The sequence below is a fragment of the Spea bombifrons genome, chromosome 4 (genome assembly GCF_027358695.1).
Source record: "Spea bombifrons isolate aSpeBom1 chromosome 4, aSpeBom1.2.pri, whole genome shotgun sequence".
Classification (NCBI taxonomy): domain Eukaryota; kingdom Metazoa; phylum Chordata; class Amphibia; order Anura; family Pelobatidae; genus Spea; species Spea bombifrons.
In genome coordinates, this window is record NC_071090.1 from 102,651,475 (window position 1) to 102,671,560 (window position 20,086).

The following is a 20,086-nucleotide window of genomic DNA, read 5'->3' on the forward strand; positions in this document are numbered from 1 at the left end:
CCTCCTCCTTTTTAGATAGTTGACCCCCCCCCCCGTTTCGCTGAATAACAGGCACAGAAGTCTGTGTTGTAACTGATTTCATGCAATAAAGTCTTTTTTTATTATATTTTCATTTTATTTTTTGTTTTTCCATGCAGTTTTAAGATTTCATTTGGTTTCAACACTTCCCTCTCTTCACCCCCCTCCCCCGATCTTTCCCTTTTTTATTATAACGCTGCGGAAGGGTCCTCTTCGTATGTGGCGACCTGCAGAAAGGGGAGAGTGGCGCGCGTGGCCCCCGGCTGACTTATGGCCGTCATATGAGGTCGCGCGTGAGCAGGCGTAGTGATAAGTGCCGCAGTATTTGTGATGTCTTCAGCGTTCGTTATGCACGGCTCGGGGCTGTCGCGGTAGATCAGCGCTCTGTACTGATGTAGAACGGGACAGAATCCTTTATTCATTATATAATGAGAAAAAAAAAGTGTTACGGTCCGGCGGGGATGCGGATATTTACTGGGGGGGTTCTGAGGTTCTGGCACGTTCCCGGGTCAGACGGGTGCCGGTTGGGTCCGTTGGGACACAAAGGTTCTCCAGCGGCAAAATCCAGTTCAGTTGTGATGCTCTGCGGGGTCTGAGGCACTTGTTGATTTTCACAGGCGATCATGACTTAAAACAGTGTTCCCTCGAGCTGGGGACCCCCTACTGATACCTTGGGGGGCTTCTTAATGCCACTAACCCAAAAATTCCCTCGCTTCCCCATCACGTAGTTTTATACGCAGCCGGGAGGAGGAATGCCGAGGCTGGGAGCGCAGGAACCCCCGGATAACGTGCTATTTACATGAAAATGTGGCAAATAATTCCCCTAATTCTCTAAACAAGTTCCCGGGGGGGCCCGGCCGAGCGTCTTGTTTTTTATTTTTAAAGAACGTACTAGAACCCCGTTGATCCCTCGCTGTCCTCCAGCACTCGATATGCTGCCGGAGCGACGGGTGAACGAATGGTTTCCCGGCTGCAGTATTGTAACCTTTGGTGGGCCGGGCGCTCGCCCCGACTTGTATATTTAAGGGATCCATAAAAATATTGGTTCGGCGGTGATATCGATGAGTCTGAGTAACGGGGGGGTCCTCCAAGCCTGAAACACGTGTGGTTTGACCGTTCAGCTCTGTTTTGAGGGGTCCGGGGCGTAGCTTGGAACCTCAGAGAAATAGAAAGTCCGTGACGTCATCGCTGGCCACGGTCCTTAGATCCTTAAACCGGTTAATGGCTAACGAGCGATGGCCGCCGCGGACAGTGTTATCTTACAGCAGCAAATGTCCTACACGCCGCGGCTATTGTTTGATAGGGGGCCGGGTCGGGGGCTGCATCTGTTGAGCGCTCCGGTCTCTCCATGGCAGCTCATCTTCACGCTAGCCAAGAATCTAGGTTTCCTGTCGCTATGGCAACCATAACTTATACAATTTGTTTTAAGATCTGCAAAAATAACCTTTTAATTGGGGGAATCATCAGCACCCCCCCCCCGCCTACATATTTGCAATATTTCTTACCAATTAATACAAAAGCTCTACTTTAATACATTATTTCATAGCTCGCGGTAATTCATTCATGGGGGGGGCTGAACAGCAGTATAAGTCAGGATTTGGCTTTTCCGTATAACCCGAATGCCTTATCCATGATAAAAAAAAAAAACGATTAACAAACTTTAGCCACCAGGACTGCTTCTTCACACAAAAATCAAGCTACGGTAAAATCATTTTATTCGTTACTTTTACCCAATTTAGCGGACGGCGAGCGTTCTTATCCCAGGGGTGAAGGCGGAATCGGGCGAATCCTGGCGCTTGTTTAGAAGTTTATGGATTTCTCTCTTTAAGGCCATTGATTTTGGGAATATATGTAACAAAAAAATAAATAATTGGTTGAAGGGAAAGTTCCACTGAAAGCAGACTAGAACCTGCGCGCCCCGGTGGATATAAAGGAAGGGGGGCTATGCGTGCCGGGCTATTACTGCGTGTTTGTTAGCCTGTCTCTCTCATGTTTTAGTGTTTCCGCATCTCTGACTTTCCCCGATTCCCTCGCTTGAGGTCTCTTTAGGCACCGAGCTTCTGTAAATATAACCGGACGGCCGCTCGCTGCGGCTGCCACGATGCCATCGGGTAGCGGGTGCGGAACTTCCCCTTTTAAATGACTTCTAAAGAAGGTTAAAAGTAACCGGGTTATTGGCTCCGTTTTTCCTGCACCGTCTCTAACAAAGACTTTAACGCGATGACTGTAGAGCTGTCAATCAAATCAGGGCCCGCAACGATTGGGGAAAGCTAGACTTTGTGCTTTTATTACGCAGAAAACGATAAAAGGCGTGTATAGTAAAAGTATCGTTACGGCCGTGATGTCATTAAGCCGATAAGGCTACGGGGAGCGAGCGTACCTGCGCGGACCGAGCCGTTATCACCGTTATATAGTACTGAAATCACCTTCTCGCTGGTTCCGTGTTCTATGTTATGAGTTACACGTCCACCTGCATGTTTACACAAAATGTAATGTCACAAACTCGCAGTGTCTGCTTGAAAACAGGTACGCTCCCCGCCGCCTTACCTCGGCCTTTATGTTAAGTGGCGCACTTGGCTTGGAGATTATCCACTAAGCTGCGCGGTGAGGCGGAAGGCATGAAGCGATGCGCTCGGCCCATCTGTACGAGGGATTACGGAGGGGTACTCTTTAAATTAATTTCTATGTGTTCTTTGCCCTCTGAAACGAGCAAACAGTGTTATCGTCTGTATTAATCCCCCGGCACGCGTTCTAGTTTGATGCCCGCGCCCGCCGTAACCCTCTGCCGATCGGTCGCACTGTTTTATCGACCGGATTTCCAAAGCCTGTGATTTTTTTTTTTATTTTTTATAATTTTTGTTTTGCATCGTTTCCAATATAGAGACCACATCCGTGTTACACGTAGAACTAGTATACGGCGGCCGTTTGTATTTCTCCTTTCGGAAACCCTGTCGTCCGTCTCTTAGCCGCTCTTGGTTGTCGGTATCCGGAGTCTACGAGGACTTGGCCTTTTTTTTTTTTATCTTTTTAAATTCCAAATGAGATCCCGCAGAGCATCACGTGTAAATTTAAAGAACATTTAAACAAATTTAAGAAAATACCAAATTTATATCCAACCACAAATGTATCACACGGGCTTGTATTACCATGTTCTTATTAAAGACTGTATGTGAATTTAAGAAATAAATAGAATTTTTACTCTAAAGCTGTGCGAGTGACTAAAATTTTTTTTGCCTGTTTTCACACTTTTTTTTATTAATCACTTATAGTAACTCTTGCTGAGAAGTTTCCTGGTCACCTAACTGTATATCATGTTCCTCTACAGAACAATACTACCTCCCAGTGCATCAGACTCTTATCACCAAATTGCAGAAAACAGTTAACCTCTTCCTACCTACACTCTCCACATCCTAAGATTCCACAGTCCCCCCCTTTCATGCTTTAACGATTCCATGAAGCATGACTCTTAGGCATCCACCCATTGCGCTTAATCCATTTGTGGGCAGCCAAATCTTGGTCAGCGTCATAAACAGATAATAAACGTGTAAATTCTTGGTATTGATATTAGAATCTCCATTAGCACTAGGGGGACATTCATGAAGGGTCTTATAAATTAGAACAAGGTAATGGGCAATAGATGAGGTAGCAGAATTCCAACATTTAAGGAGTAAAAGCTTCAACACTGCTATGGAGGCAAATATGGTTGTGAGGAACAAAGCCCCTATAATCAAACCATAGAAAATTTTTGATCCTAACACCCTAAACCAACTACTTATTCCCCAATCCCCAGAATAAATTTTCAGGGAATTTTGCATTTCGAGTACTTCTTTCCTAATTTCGCTAACCGCTAGAGTAACATTTTTTAGAGACGTCTGGAACATAAGTGCAGCATTCAGAGCCCACTAGTGAGCATACCGACTAAAATGAAATCAAGAGCCATACAATTCTGTATGGCACCCAATCGTAGTGCTTGCATTTCTGCTGTAATACTTGTGAGAGCGTTTTCTGTTTAATTGGCCACCATTTCTAACATGATGGTTAAAGCTCTGATTCTTCCCCAATTATCTTAGACCCTAGTGGAAGGGATTATTATACTTATGAAATTATCCAAGCTATCCAAAATTTCTGAAAACGTGGGTTCATCTTTATGGTGCCTTTTAGTTCTATGAACCCCAAATACAACTATTGCTCTTTCTTTATTGTAGGGAATATGTAGGCCACATAACATGATCCTTGACAATTCTCAGGTAATCTAGGAAATGCATAATTTCCACACACCTAATAAAACCCATTTAAAGTCACATAAATATGTGCTTTACCTATAACCCAATATCTTCTTCCCATGCAATATTAACAAGATGTACAATGACACCGGATTCCTGCACTTACTTGTGACACTTACTAGTTCCTACAAAAATATCTCCCTCAATATTTGTACGTTCTAAACCCCCAATGGTCTGAACTACTGTTATTCTTCCTCGTTTCTCTTTGAAGAATTATACGACTGAACATATTCAATTTAGTTTTATGACATCCAGAAAGGGAGGATAAAGAGTTTTAGGGAGACCTGGGAGTAGAACTTGAGTCTTATTTCTAAATCCTACCATTTCATCAATACAATACTCAGTGCAATATAATGAGTCGGGTATAAAAAGGAACAACCCTGTCTGAACTATGAGGCATATGAATATAAACATAACACAGAGAATCTTGTACATTCTCAACATAACTATTGGTAAGAGCAATATAAGAGTTCCGTTCATAACTCTGAAATAGAATAACAAAGGATAGAAAAACAAACATTTGTAAAATTATACTTTTTTAAAACTTCCTGCTTTCTCTGTGTGAAAATACATGTTAATTATACAATCTAAATCTAAATAAGCAACATAGAATAAAACCAAACAAGTATCTGAAATATAAAATTACTAGGAGAATTTCAGTCTTTTAAATCTTTTGGGGAGGAGCAAGCTTGCAATGGGAGATATGGATCCAAGAAACAAACAAATCTGCGTTGTACGTAATACTTGATAAGCTCCTTTCCAGTGTGGTTCCTTTGGAAGGACCAAGTCTCTAGATTGGATATGGTGCACATTTTTCTTCATATATTGTTGGCTGTACAGCTTTGACCTGTAGATGTCGAGACTCCAATGCTTAAATTAGCGGCATATCCACATTTATAAATTGTCCTCTTGTATGATTTTGATAGCAAATAAGAACCTTTCGGCCCATCCACTGTCCATTTTCCCAATATAAGGCTCATATCCCAATCAGCCCACGGTCCCGTCCTAGACTCAAGAGCCACGTGCCCATGTCCTGTATTTTACATTTCCTCACTGTACTAGCATTTACCACTTCCACTGGTAGGCGGCTCCATACATCTACCACATAACTCCGTAAAGAAAAACCTCCTTACATTACATCTAAATACACATTGCATTGACATACTTATTACCTAGACTAAAAGTACAAATATACTTAAAGAATACAAGCACAAGATTTTTTGTAATTATTTTCATTTAAGTGTGAAAAAGAAAGTGGTTAGAAATTTTTATTCCATGGGATAGAATCTAGAAAGATGTGATCCTGTATCTGTGGATTTAGAAGCCACAAAGATTTCCTTATAAATTCATAACCTAAATGAATCCCCTAGGTACTAGTCAAGTCATGACTTTATGTGAACATTCTTGTTACAAAGTACCCAGTCACCAGGCGTTCAACTTTCTTTCTTATCTGAGTTCTGGTGGCTTGAGAACCCTGTTGAGATATAACTCAAATCATAATGGTTAGTTTATCAATATTCTAATACAATCTGACATTGCACATATATAAATATACTTGAGATATGGATGTCATTGTATCCTAAACTGATATTTCCTAATAAACACAATTCTAATCTCACATACATTTAATACTAAAAAAATATTCCTTATAGAAATACTAGGGAACTATTCCAATGAAGATATATGGGTGTATTCTATTATATATTTTCCAAGTCCAATCTGCTTAATCCATTTTACACGCATTATAACAATATCCATGTTCCTATCCAACATTCATTCACACTTCATTCGTATCACACACACACTGGTAAAGCAGATTGGAGTAGAAACAACTTTTACAATAGCAGTTATCTTATGCACATTGTATTCACTAGTGTTGGTACTACCATAAGAGTTTGCAGTAAGCAAAGTTGTAAGTATATATATATATTTTTTTTGTTCTAATCATTTTTATAGTTTACCTCAGTTTTCCCCAGCTGGCCAGGCTGAGGCAGACATTACTCCAGGGGGTTTTCAAAACTTAACCCCCAAAATACAAAAAGAAAAACTAATATCAAGTTACAAAAATATTATTTTGCCTATTTTGTTTAAATATGCATTTCCTGTACATCACTTTAACAATAATCAAATAATTATCTGTTAGTGTAATTGTGCATGGGCGTTATGGTGGAGCAAAGCTACAGTCTCCTTCAATGTTCCTTTATGCACAAAATAGGCAAGTTTGACACTTACATAAACCACATTTACAATAACTACAAATCTCTTATCCACTTCCTAGAATGTTCAAATTAATATCTGACAACAATTATAGAGCAATCAAACAATTCTATTTCTTTACCCAATGATAACATCATACCAGTTATAAATCATTCATAGAACCACCACCAATAGCAGCCCATCCCATGCTTCCACTACTTTTATTTTTTAAATACATCTTTTTACTTTCATAACAGTACAACTCACAAACACTCTTTACTTCTATTGCATTCTTATTCACACACATACAAGGGTGACGTCATTTCTTTAGTTTTCTGCGCCTTTATTCTTAGAGAGGCATGCCGGTAATTCTAAACACTTTTATTTAATCATTTTTCTTAGACTTTTGCATTATGTGCCAATTTCATATTACATTTAATCAAAGGTACCTTCTCAGGGAATTGCAGTTTTATCTTATTCCCCAATTTGCTCCAATAAATAATTTTATATACCTCACGTGAATTCCTGGTAATTAAATACCAAACCGGGGTTCCCTTTTCCTGGGACCACCACTTCCTTGGAACTCATTTTGCACAATCATACACCAAGAACTTATTTTTCCTGGACCAGATACAATTAGACACAATTATCTACTTGCGCTTGCTCTGAGTCCACTACATCAACGTCACCACGGCCAGTCTCCTCCCTTAAAGGTACTTTTATTAATACCCGGGACCTTCTATCAAATATAACCTGACCGTCCTTCAACCGTCCTCAGGGGTCTCCTGTGTACCACTTCATTCAGCCCTCAATTTAACACGCAACTGGGTTTTCCTCAGACCACCCTTGCAATCAAGATACCCTGGTCAACACCCGAAAGGCTATCAGGGGTCTTGGGGCGGCTGCAGTCTGATTATTACCCAGTCCCGACCCATCTGGGTCTCAGTCACACAGCACTCACACATGTTCCAGTACCCCTGACCTAGGTATACAACCTTAATATTAACGTTTATACATTCAAAGTAAAAAGATCCCGTCACCAGGAATATCTTACCTTCCATGGGAACAATACTACTCACAGGAGACACAAACAATAGACATTTCAAAAGGTGTCTTACCTCTTAGTAGCACGCTGGGTTTGTGTGTCCTGGAGAGAGTCCCAAGGAAAGGTTTGATCAGGTTTCCTGGATGTTGGGATCCTGCCGACTATGCCAAAAACTGTTGTGGAAATGAAACGTTGTGCTGACCACCAGACTTCTTTGAATGTATAAAAGTTTATTCCGGATACAAGCAGCTGCAAGGAGATCTGCACAAAAGCAGGCAAATCTGATAGCTCTACATTTTCACACATTATATATACATTGATAACAAAAGAAAATAAGTAAACTCCTACTAAAGGCTGGCACAATTGTAATATCTCTGAATTTACCATAAAAGGCAAAAACCTAGCCTACATAATATTAATATGTATGATATGGGTGGGGTTTCAGTTATTTAAAGCAGACATCCTGTGCCCTGAAGTTGACCCTGAGTCTACACTTATGGTCCAGTTTCTCACCAGCTAATTCAGTTTGTGTAATTTGACCTATGTCCTCTACCATATATATCATGTTCCTCTACAGAACAATACTACCTCCCAGTGCATCAGACTCTTATCACCAAATTGCAGAAAACAGTTAACCTCTTCCTACCCACACTCTCCACATCCTAAGATTCCACACCGGTGTTGATCTGTCTGTCCATAGAGCCCCAATGACGGAGTACAAACCTGGCCTGTCCTCCACTCGAATCCCGCCTACTTCAGTTTGTCAGCATGGCTCCTGAGAGGGAAGGATTAATTCAGGCTGGTCTCTCTGAAGAGGTAGCTGAAACCCTGACGAAGAGCCGTAAGCACGTTACCAATCTCCGGTATGAGAAAATCCGCAAGTCGTCCTCCTCCTGGTGTTCTAGCAGACAGCTCCAGGGGGCTGTTGTCTCTATCAACATCCTAGCAGGTTTCCATAAAGGTCTGTCTCCAGCCACCCTGAAGGTCCATGTGGTAGCTCTCTATCGACTGAAAAGTTAGCCACACATCCTTGGATATCTCGCTTCATGAAAGCCATCTCGAGACTTCGTCCATTCAAGAGGCCTCCGATGCCCTCCTGGGACTTGAATTTGGTCCTATCTAGCCTCACTTCTCTGCCTTTCGAATCAAAATTCTCACCTGGAAGGTGGTCCTGTTAGTAGCGTTAACATCAGCTCGATGAGCAGCCGAGCTCCAGTCTCTATCCCATTTGAAGCCTTATCCTCAGATCTTAGAGGATAGGGTAGTTTTGTGTACGCCTCCAGAATTTCTTCCTAAGGTCATGTCACCATTCCATTATCATCAGGACGTTGTCCTTCCGGTCTTGTCTTCAGTAATAACAAAGAGCGCCATCTCTATTGCCTGGATGTACACAGGTGCCTGGAAGTTTATCTACAGAAGACTGCTCCATGGAGATCTTCCGGTTTATTTGTCTCCTTTTCCGGAGCTAGGAAAGGTCTTAGCGTTTCGAAGGTCCTCTACAACTAGATGGCTAATCTCCGCTATTTCTCTAGCCTACGAAGCTGCTGGTGAAGAATTTCCCTCTGGTCTCAGAACTCATTCCACCTGGGCGGTCACGCCATCTTTGGCTGAGGCAGCTGGAGTGCCTATTGAGCCGGTTTGCAAAGCTGCAGTGCGGAAGTCTGTTCATACCTTCGTCAAGCATTACCGCCTATAGCCTGCCGGTCTGCCTTGTTACGTCCCAGTAGGAATTTTTTGAAGCCCTCCTAAATAATTTTATTGGTTTTCCGTATTTGGTCTTTTGTATTCACTGTGGGTAAAGGGGCAGATTCTGGGGGTTTTATTCTTTTCTGCCCTGTTCGGATAGGCTGAGCTATCTCCTGTGCTACCAGGAGTAACAAGAATTCTCAGGTAAGAATCCAATGTTTCTTGCCCCTATGCATGAAGTCAAGTATGACCGCAATAAAAAGTAACAGGTGTTTTCCTGCCTGTTGAGTGACTTCCCAAATAACGTGGGGGCAGCTTCCACGTGATTGAGGAGGAATAGTGAGAACCGAATGAATAAATGAAGTTAAAAGCATAAGCAGCAGACCTTGTATAAAAGACACTGTAGCTTTCATCTTTAATCCACCAAACTGTTCACACTTACCATTTACATTCAGTATCCATGACGACAGGAAACTACATGACAGGAAAATACATTAGTTTTATAAAAGTTTCCAACCGCTAAACTAAAATCGAAAGGACAGAGTGAGGCTGTGATGCGTATGGTGCCCAGTAGACCATCTGATTTATGGTGTCATTGTTGGGGTGCCAATGGCTGAAAATGGGCAACAGACCTGAGCAGGGTTTAGGGGAATGGTAGGAGGGATTGGGTTTGAATGAATCATAACTCAATAGGGAGCAGAGGATACATTTTTAAATGTACATTATAGGAAGGTAACAATAAGTGGCAGGACTGACAACCATGCTGGTTTTCTGATTGAACAGCAAACCTTAACGAATTGCAACTGAAATGTGTTATTCACCAGGGTGTTTAACAGCTGTGATACTTCTTGCTTTTATGAACAATATTTTCCCAGGAGATATCCAATTTCACAAACTTCAACCGTGACTTCTTAAGTATGGTTTATTGCCTCAATATCACAGCTTCGCATAGCCAATGGCAAACTGGTTGTCCCTCATTATCATCATCCTACATAATGACAAGTCCAACTGGGCCATTATAAACCTTTACCTCTCGTATTGAAAGCATAGCCAATTTCAGAAGACCTGGCTATAGCCTGGGTCTGGGTCGTTGCGACACAAGTCTTGCCTTAAATAACAGTAAATTAAGTTTTGTGCCATCACACAGGAACCAGGGCTTGATGAAGTGACCCAAGCATTTAGCTTGGTGAACCACAGTTGTTTTTGGGTTTGCTCCATTGCTTCAGTTGTTCATGGAGCTTCTGTGGTGGCATCATCACCATCATCATCATCATCATCATCATCATCAGCAGCTGTTGTGTGCACAGACCTAGATGGTTCCTGGTCTTCAGCCAGGCCATGGTCTTCCTTGCCCTCCGTCTCACAATCTGAAACCACATCTTCTTCAGGCACAAGGTCTTCCAATGTTGCCATGTACTCCTCCTCCATATCTTGGAAGGGATTATCACCCTGAGGAAGACAGAAGAAAAAGTAATATCATCTCGATGAAAGTGGTAGGATGGACAGTGTCAGTACGAGGCCCAGGTGTATGTTGCAGTCTATTCAAGGGAGCATTTGCAGGAGAAGTGTGGTTTCAACTTCTTTGCTTTTCCCTACATTTGGGGAAGGGGTGCTATAGGAAGCACCTGGCTGGCCCTGTTTAACTAAGTCAGGTTTTGCCAAAATCTCCTGCCTTATTACTTTATACAGGGTCAACTCAAGCCTTCTTGTTGGATACATTTGCCAGTGTTGCCCTTTCCTAGTGAATTGAGGGAGCTGAAACCACAACTCTCCACTTAGTAATTAAACCCCAATGTGCAGAAAGGAAAGCAACCTTAAATAAAACGAGTACATATCCAGTGCTAAAGCACCGGCTCCTGAGCATTAATCCACAGATTTTCAGCCCTTCAGATAAACATTCAACCATCTCCTAAAGCCAACCAATCCCATATTTCAGCATCTTGGTTGTCTTTTGGACCTTTTTACTTCAAACGCACTTGGTTATATTTTTCCTGTCCTCTCAAATCACACTCACCTTGGCGTACCTTTCCAGCAATGGATTGACTTTTTTATCTCTTAATAACATCCTTGCTGCTATGACACATTTATCTCGGGTCTCTTCAAACTTAGCCTGTCAGGGAAGTGTTGAGAGTATGGTTAGGACGGTGTCCATGCTTACTAACACTCAAGGGATGCTTGGCCAGGAAACAGAAACCGAAGACAACAAGACATTAAGAGGTTTAAATTAAGACAAAGCCGTAAGGGGGTTGTGTAACGTTGTGGCATTATAATAAAAAATATAAAGTTATAGAAGGCAGTGTCACGCGGCGTTTTGTGTGCCGGAACAGAGACAACATAACATCCACAGCTGAAAAGACACCACAGTAACTACAGACAGGCAACGGGAACGCTCACCCTGCGATTCCGCCCATGGGTCGGGGATTTGACGTGGTCCGCCAGGAGCTCAGGAAGAGCTGGAATGAGGACATCACAGGCAATGCAGTGAGCGGCTTCGATGCGATGGAGATAATGTTCCTGTCCGATACCTAAACCAAAAACCAACAGATTGTACTCAGAAATGAGGCACTTCTGCTGACAGAAAGGAGCCACTGAAAGTCCTCCAATACCTCTAAAATCATACTTTTGGGGCTCTAGATTCCTCTTCTGTCGTTCACGGGACACCAGCTTGAGCTCATTGCTCATGAATTCCTACAGAACACAGAACACAATGCACATCACGGCACAGAGCTGAGAGGAGTCACCCAAGGTTTGACCGCTTCTGCTCATGTCACCTTTATAAAGTCCACCTCCCTCCTGGGTAGAGACTCGTATAAAATCCTCATGATCTCAACATGCTGAGCGTTCTTGAAATGCCTCTGGACTTCCGCCTCATCTTCAGTGCGGAAGCGGCACAGTTTGCACGAAAAGTATATACCGGAAGCATTGCCGCTGGGGCCGTCCGTGCGTTCCGTTTCCTCTACAGCCGTATCCCTGTAAAACAAGGAAGTGGCTGTGAAGAGGCAGCGTACCTCTCCAAAATAATTTCCTGCTCTGTAACAACTGGGGAGAAGACGCATGCCTAGTATGCCCAGTGCCTCACAGCAGGTAGAACTAATCAACTTATCGCACGCATCTTGAAACCACCACAATGTTCTAAAATGTTTACTAAGCTTTTAAACTCTACAGGTAACCAAGTCTGTCTTTGGAGACAGCAACAGCATGGAACGAGAGCACCTAAAACATACCGTTACATGGACGATTTCACGGGTACATGCAATAAAAAAAACTGAGTATTCCTTACTTGTTATTTAACATTGATGCACATGATGACTTCGGTTTCTTCTTTGGTGGTTTTAGGTCATCAACAGTTTTGTCATCTAAAAAAACCCAAAAAACAAAGAAACAAAATTTGCATACAGTATATTATAAATACACACAATATATATATATATATACACACACACACACACACACACACACATACACACACGCATACACATACACAAACATAACTATATATGGCAAAGGTTTGGTAGAGCTCTGTGCCTGTACTGGATTGAAGTAAGAAATAAAGGTTTATTTACTAAGAGGAGCAGTCACCGGCATTATAAAGGACTAGTTCACTTCATCTGTAAGAACAGCTGGGCTGGCTCTGTATAAGACATACTTCCACCACCTGATTGAATTATGCATTATGCACGGCCATTTCACACTTTGTGGGGAGGCCTTCTTGTCAGGGTCAGGGTTAACCCTTTATACTGCACCTTGAAATCAGCGTGTTGAAACTAACTCTCCCACAAACTCAGTCCCCCCCAGGCGGGGCCGGCACCTTCCCAAGCGCACAAAGAGTTATATTAGGCCAGCGGGGTATTTAAATGCAATTATTGGCTTCAAACTGTTGAGATATTTTCCATGTGATATATAACGAGGCACTGAACACACTGACCTTTCTTTCCGTTGTCATTCTGCGCATCCTGGTCCTTCCCCTGTACGAGAACACATTAAAGAACGACATTAAAGAGACTACGTGTGATGAGGCCGCGACGTCGTCTTATTACTCCATCTGCAAAATCTATCAAAGTGTGCAAAACGTCCAAACCGATGTGTTTTTTTTTTTTTTTGTCAATTCTCCGTTTATTGAGACATGCACATCGATAAAACACAAGGATGACAGTGTACAGTGTGCAAAGGTTACACAAAATAAATGTAAATGAACACGGCAAGAACAATCCATGGTATCACACAGTAGAATACAAAGACATGTACATAAGAGGATCATATGAGTACCGCATGCCAGAGTCGCGCAGGCGCCATCAGTGATGAAAAAGGCACAAGAGAATCTGGAGAATACAATGTAGCGGCAAATAACGTTACAATATATGAAACGTGAAACAAGTAACGACAAACAAAAAACCGCGCAGAAAAGTCTGCAAAGGTTTGTATATGGTTACGGAACGCAGCAAAACTAGACAAAAAAAGGCCAGTCGCACCACATAGTCAGGGGTCACCAGCAGGGGCGGGGGGGGACCAATGTGTTTGTTAAAATGAGAATTAACGAAATCTGGTTGGCGTTTTTCTTTGATTTCAAGTTTAATAGATCAGGAAGCTGAGATCGGCACAATTTCATTAATTTCCTTAATAACAGGGGGGGGGGCAAAAAGTCACGTATCCCACAATACTCACATCTACTTTCTTTGCAGTGTCTCTTGAATGATGGTGAGAGTTTCCTTCATCTGGAAGACAAGGAGAATATTAACCGATGGAATAAGCAGGACCTCGTTATCTATTAACCATAAACATTTCTTATGACGACATATAGTCATTGATTGGAGAGGCAGGATGTTCTTCTGTCTCTCCAACCAACCTTACAGAGCCTGTCTGAACCAATCAACAGCCAAAAAACGGAACACGGGAGAGACAACAGGGGTGAAAAAAAAATCAAAAAAAAAAAAATCACACAGTTCCCTCGTAAAGACGGCCGCCACTCACGGTATACACGTTAGGTGGGCTTCTGATACATATACCGTTTATTTTATTCCATGGGATTTATTTATTGTATCCCTACTGAAGATTCTGTACAATCTTCACGAGTCAATAATATTACATTTTAACAACAGATTCTAAGGATCACATCTATTAAAATCCACTAAATAATATACCAAAAAGAAGAATTTCTCACCAGTAGGCTCCTCTTTCTGGAATTTTCTCTTTTTCTTGCTTTTCTTGTACCCTGTGAATTTGTTTGCAGAGGCCAAACCGCAGACCTTTAGCAAAGAGAGAAGAGTTTAGCCTGTAGGTCGAATAGATCGTAAGCCCCCTCTTCTCCTGCACCTGTATGACGTATGACCTGTATGACGTACACAATCTATTGGCGCTGTATAATTAAATATAATCATTTACTATAAGACTGCATGAGATTGGGTCTAAAAAGAGAACATTTAGAAAGGAAAAATAATTGAAATCCTCGACCCCCCAAGCAAACGGTGCGGACGGCACTGAAGGGTCTCGCTGGGTTCGAGGCTTTGTTGCGCAGTGCGCTCCGTTATGCTTTAGGTACGCGGAAAAGCACTGCGAGGGACAAAATAACTTGATGACAACCTGCCCCCCCCGTTTACAGCTTTTAGTATGAAGTCATTTACTAAATATATATCTATATAGTGTGTATTTTTTGTTTAGTTTTAGCCAGTTGGCTTACCCGTTTAGGAGAAACGCGTGCCCAGAGAAAACGGAGGTCTGCATCTAAACACAGCAACACCCAACGTTTCTTCTTTATTTTTTTTTAGCTAAAAACCTCACAAAGGCTGACAGATCTGGGGATACGTAATGGGGAGGAACAATATGCAGATACTAAGCAGTGGCGGAACTACCGGGGTCGCAGGGGTCGCGACTGCGACCAGGCCCTGGAGTTCTGCCAGTCAGGGGGGCCCAAGGGGTGCCGAGCGGTTGCTGAAAACGACCGCTCGGCACCCCTTGGGGCTCCTGACTGACAGAACCCCAGGGCCCTTCTGTCTCCTCTGCTCGCTGCCGCTTGCCTCAGCGCTGCCCCAACTGCACGCTGGCCGCTTTAAAATCATTAAGCGGCCAGCGTGCCTGCACAATGTCCTGTTCCGTGTGACTCCGCCCCCTTGAGCGGCACGTCACATCATCAATGTGATGGGCCGCTCAAGGGGGCGGAGTCACACGGAACAGCTCCTCGTGACAGCTAGAACACGTTGGAGGACAGCAGCAGTGAGGAATGACAGCAAAAACGCAAGTATTAAAAAAATAAAAAAAATAGTTGGGGTAATAGGCAGAAGGGGAGCCATATTCAAAGGGGGGGCTGCATTGGGACAACAATTAAATGCAAAATGGGGGTGGCTAGGGGGTATAAGTACATAACAGGGTGGTTGGGGCACCACATAAATCAATACACAAAGGTGGGGGGTGGGTGGCTGGGTTCAATATACATTATTGACATTAACAATGCAAAGGGGAACATCAATACACAAGGGAGGGGGGCTGGCTGGGGACATCACATAAATCAATACACAGGGGTGTTGGGGCATAATGTACAAAGGGGGCTGGCTGGGGGCACAAATCCACATGGGGCAATACACAAGGGTGTGGAGGGGACCTACATTAAAACCAAAGTGGCTGGGGGGTGGCTGGGGCATCAATACACAAGGGGGGGAAAACAAACAAACAGCAAACCAGTGTGGAAAGCATTTTGGATGTGGGTGTCAGTGTCGCAGAGCCTGTCCTGGTGTGTGTGTGTGTGTGTATGGGTGTCTGTGTGGCAGAGCCTGTCCTAGTGTGTGTGTGTATGTGTGTGTGTGTGTGTGTTTGGGTGTTGGTGTGGCAGAGCCTGCCCTGGTGTGTGTTTGGGTGTTGATGTGGCAGAGTCTGTCCTGGTGTCTGTGTGAAAGGGCCTTTTCTGGTGTGTGTGTTTGACTGTCTGTGAGGCAGAGCCTGTCCTGGTGTGTGGCAGAGCCTGTCCTGGTGTGTGTTTGGGTGTCGGTGTTGCAGAGCTTGTACTGGTGTCAGGGTGGGCTGTTTGGGGACAAAATTGGCTCACGCTGGGCTGTTTGGGGACAAAGTTGTCTCACTCTAGACTGTAATTTGTTAATGTTATCTTGGTGCTGGTCGGGTTCTATGTGGGCAGTGTGGAGACCAGGGCTGGCTTTCTGTGATCTATGTCTGTAATTTAGGGGGTTTTATCTATACCTTTAATGCTTAGTTGTTATGTGATTTCCAGTTGATCTGTACCTGCAATGCTGGGTTTGTGTGTTATTCTGTTGATCTGTATCTGCTGTACTATGTTTCCATACATTATTTATGTATACCTGCAAATACAGGGTTTGTATTTCTTATTCAGTTGATCTATACATGCACGTGCTGTTTACATGTGTTGTTTATTTGATCTATACCTGAACTACAGGGAGTAAGTAAAACAGAGGTGTGGCTTAGTGAATGAGGGACAAAGGGACTCTGGGGATGATTACAGGCAGGGGCCCAAGGAAATGCCTAGGGTCCAATTTTTCCTTATTTAAATTTTTATTTTTTTACAAAGATTAGCTGTTTTTTAATGTATTAAACATATTCTTTTTCACTCCCAGTACCATCACATTACATCAATATGCGTTAGAAAATCAGGAAAAAATGGGCATGGATGGTGTGCTGATTCGGTGGCGCAATGGGCCACTTCACTAGACTTGGCCCCCAGGCCTTAGGCTGCCAGCCCTCCCCTGACTGCAGTGGTGGGAGCGTGAGGCGTCTGTCTCAGGTGCCGGCGCTTCACGCTGAGCGCCGGCATATGACGTCGTATGCAGGCGCTCAGCAGTGAAGCCGTGCGCACCGCGGCAGAGCTGCGAGACAGAGGCCAGTAAGTGACCTACAAAGGGGTGTAGGGAGAGGGTAGATAATGAGAAGGGGGGTAGGGAGAGGGTAGATAGCCTGAGAAGGGGGGGTAGGGAGAGGGTAGATAGTGAGAAGGGGCTGTAGGGAGAGGGTAGATAATGAGAAGGGGGGAGAGGTTAGATAGCCTGAGAAGGGGGTAGATGGGTTGGGGGTGGGGGGGCCCTTAACAGATTCTCGCACCGGGGCCCTGAGGCTTCTAGTTACGCCCCTGATACTAAGGAATGTAAAGAGGGCTGCTCCTCTGCTACAAAAAGCGAATGATAAAAATTTAATATTTGGGGAAAGTGCCAGGACGGTTTAAAAATGTGATTTCTACACAACTTTTCAGATTTTGTTTGTTTTTGATGCAAACAGAAAAATAAACGGACTGACCTCTGTGTGCGGGGGGAAGCCGTTCCTGTCCCGCTCTCTCCAGCCGGGTTTCCTGGATCCGCTTTCCAAGCTCAGAAAGCCGGAGGGCGACCTCACATCAACACCCCAGCCGGAATTCCTCGGCCATGACGGGAACCCGAGGCACCTGTTCAATCCTGAATTCGATCCGTAGCCGTTGGATACTTCAAAACCTGAGTGGAAGGGAAGTCTGACAACGAGAATATGAATCATTTTATTCGGAATGTTAGGGAAATCTGCTTTTTCTTTTTTTATTCCTTCTCTCTGAGGATCAGGGAGAGGAGAATTATATTTCATAGCCTACCCATGCAAGGTACAGCCTTAGGGGTGCTTTACAACATTGTGATCCTCAGAATACACAAGAAGAGGCAAAATAATCTTTGTAAAGATGGTGGGAAATGAAGGAGTAACATAAGGACAGGAAATTATGTCATATGCCTATGATGTCACCCAATCCCTCCGACAAAACAAAATTCTCTAGAATAACTAAAAGCCATAACGAGTTTCCAGTTAAATGCAGCAAAACTTCAAACCATGCTGTGTAAAAGAGTGAAATAAAACATTACGGCACACAACAGACTGACGGCTGTATACAGTAAAGAGGCTGCACGATGGGGGACGGAAAGGGAGAACCCAGCGCAAGAGAAGAAGCCCAGCAAAGCCCCCAGCCTCGGACCTGTCTGCGGCTCGAGCCGCCTCGGCTGCTATCACGTCAAAGCTCTCGCTGATTCTGGGGACCGCAGAGTTAGAGGGGTTCAATCTAGAACGTTCCCAGGAGAGGTTGCCCTGAGAAACCGCTGAGGGGAGGTTTAAACCTATTGAAAATGAAAAGGAGAAAACATGAGTCTTCTTTATTGCTATAAAAATGTCCACCTAAATAGATTTTGTTTACATTTTCCAGCATTTGCAATAAATCTACATATAACACGGCCACATATAACACACACACACTGTATCTATATACATATATCTCTGGTGAATATTTGGCATCTTTACCGATAAAGATCAGTTCATATTTCTGCTCAATCATTATCACTTTATTTTTATGATTCTCTTTAGAAGATGCCGGCTGCATATCGTATCAGACAGCTGGTTTGTCGTATCAGAAACAAAACTGATCACCGAATGGAATAAACTGTGATACAGACGCCATTATATACGCTAACATGGCCGCGATATATGTGCTTCCTCTGCTTTATTTTTGCTCGTTATCTTTAACCCCAGCATGTGTGGATTTTGTGGTCTATAGACACGTGCACACACACATATATATATGCAGAAGCGCTGCGAAACTTACGGGCACTATATATATATATATATATATATATATATATATATATATAAATATAAAGGGCACTATATATATATATATAAATATAAAGGATAATATATATATATAGATATATATTTCACACAGATATACCACGATGTTATCACAATTTTCAGTTTATATGAATGCGTTCTTACTTTGCCATCGGAATGTCGTCTCCACAAACGACGCTGAAAACAAAGGATAAAAGATTACCGAAGCGTCACTCTAGGCATTACCCGGCGGGCACATCCTGCGCCACCTCGTGCGTCGGATTCATTTCCCTCACCTTGTGGATCGCCCCCTCTTCCTGTGGATCCAAAACCTGAAATACACAAAAAGATGTCAGCAACAATCTTAAATGGGGTGTGTATATATATATATTGCCACTGTAACCATGGATACTTCACTTACAAAATTATGGTAAAGGGGGGGGTGCATGATCGTGGTGTAAAGCTTAAAACAAGTCTTGTTAAAATAGCAACCAAAGGAATGGTCCAATCAGCAGGGACGTGACCATGGTTGTTGCTATGGCAATAAGGCCATAATCATTTTTGACATGTAAACCCCAAAGTTACCTCTTTCCCAAAATTGACATGTTTCTAGTACATAAAGACAGAGCCCGCATGGCAACCTCTAGTGACCAATCATCGAACGGCCCGCATTCGGTACTAATAACGCTTTACTCTGCATTAATCACAAGCGCCGAGATATCCTCACCCCTATAGGAATCCATCCCCACAGCAATCGGCACGACTTCCGGCCAATAACACTGCGCACTGACGGTTAATACAGTTTCCCCAACAGGCGCTGGCACCTATTGGCTGGCAGCCGCGCGCTCGACGACAGCTGGGGGGAAACCCGAAATACCATTGGCTACTTTACGGAAGTGGCGACAGAAATGGGCAGGAGGCAGGGCAGAGGCATTTCTCTTGTGGTACCGGCTTGCGGATCAGGTTCCATTTTATGGAAAGTAAATAATAGCGGATGGCGCTTTATTACGCTGTTATGTTATATGCATGTCTGGCGGCGCACGGGCACGGCTTTTGTTTAGAACGCTGCTGTTTTGTAATATCCAACATGCTCAGCCAGCCCATTACTGTACATACTCCGGATTGCCCGGAAGTGGGCCTATCAGCTGTCATATACGTTAAAGTTAATACCGGAAGTGAATTTATAGAATAAAATATTCCATTTAGATTATAAATATACCGTGTGGCATGGAGCATGAGATCCCCGCCGGGGCTCCATGCCACACGGTATATTTATAATCTAAATGGAATA

General features: G+C 43.3%; 1 protein-coding gene across 1 annotated transcript; it reads right to left on the bottom strand.

The window, feature by feature from the left end:
• Positions 1-10,132: 10,132 nt before the first annotated feature.
• LOC128491537 (A-kinase anchor protein 8-like) lies at positions 10,133-19,553 on the bottom strand. Its single transcript, XM_053463856.1, has 14 exons — positions 19,523-19,553; positions 19,092-19,127; positions 18,961-18,993; positions 18,170-18,308; positions 17,476-17,683; positions 14,387-14,471; positions 13,891-13,940; positions 13,154-13,193; positions 12,509-12,584; positions 12,000-12,198; positions 11,835-11,916; positions 11,623-11,753; positions 11,243-11,338; positions 10,133-10,677 (listed from the first exon to the last, which is right to left on the bottom strand). The coding sequence occupies exons 1-14, from the start codon at positions 19,536-19,538 to the stop codon at positions 10,459-10,461; spliced, it is 1,410 nt and encodes a 469-aa protein (XP_053319831.1). The 5' UTR covers positions 19,539-19,553; the 3' UTR covers positions 10,133-10,458.
• Between the last annotated feature and the right edge of the window lie 533 nt (positions 19,554-20,086).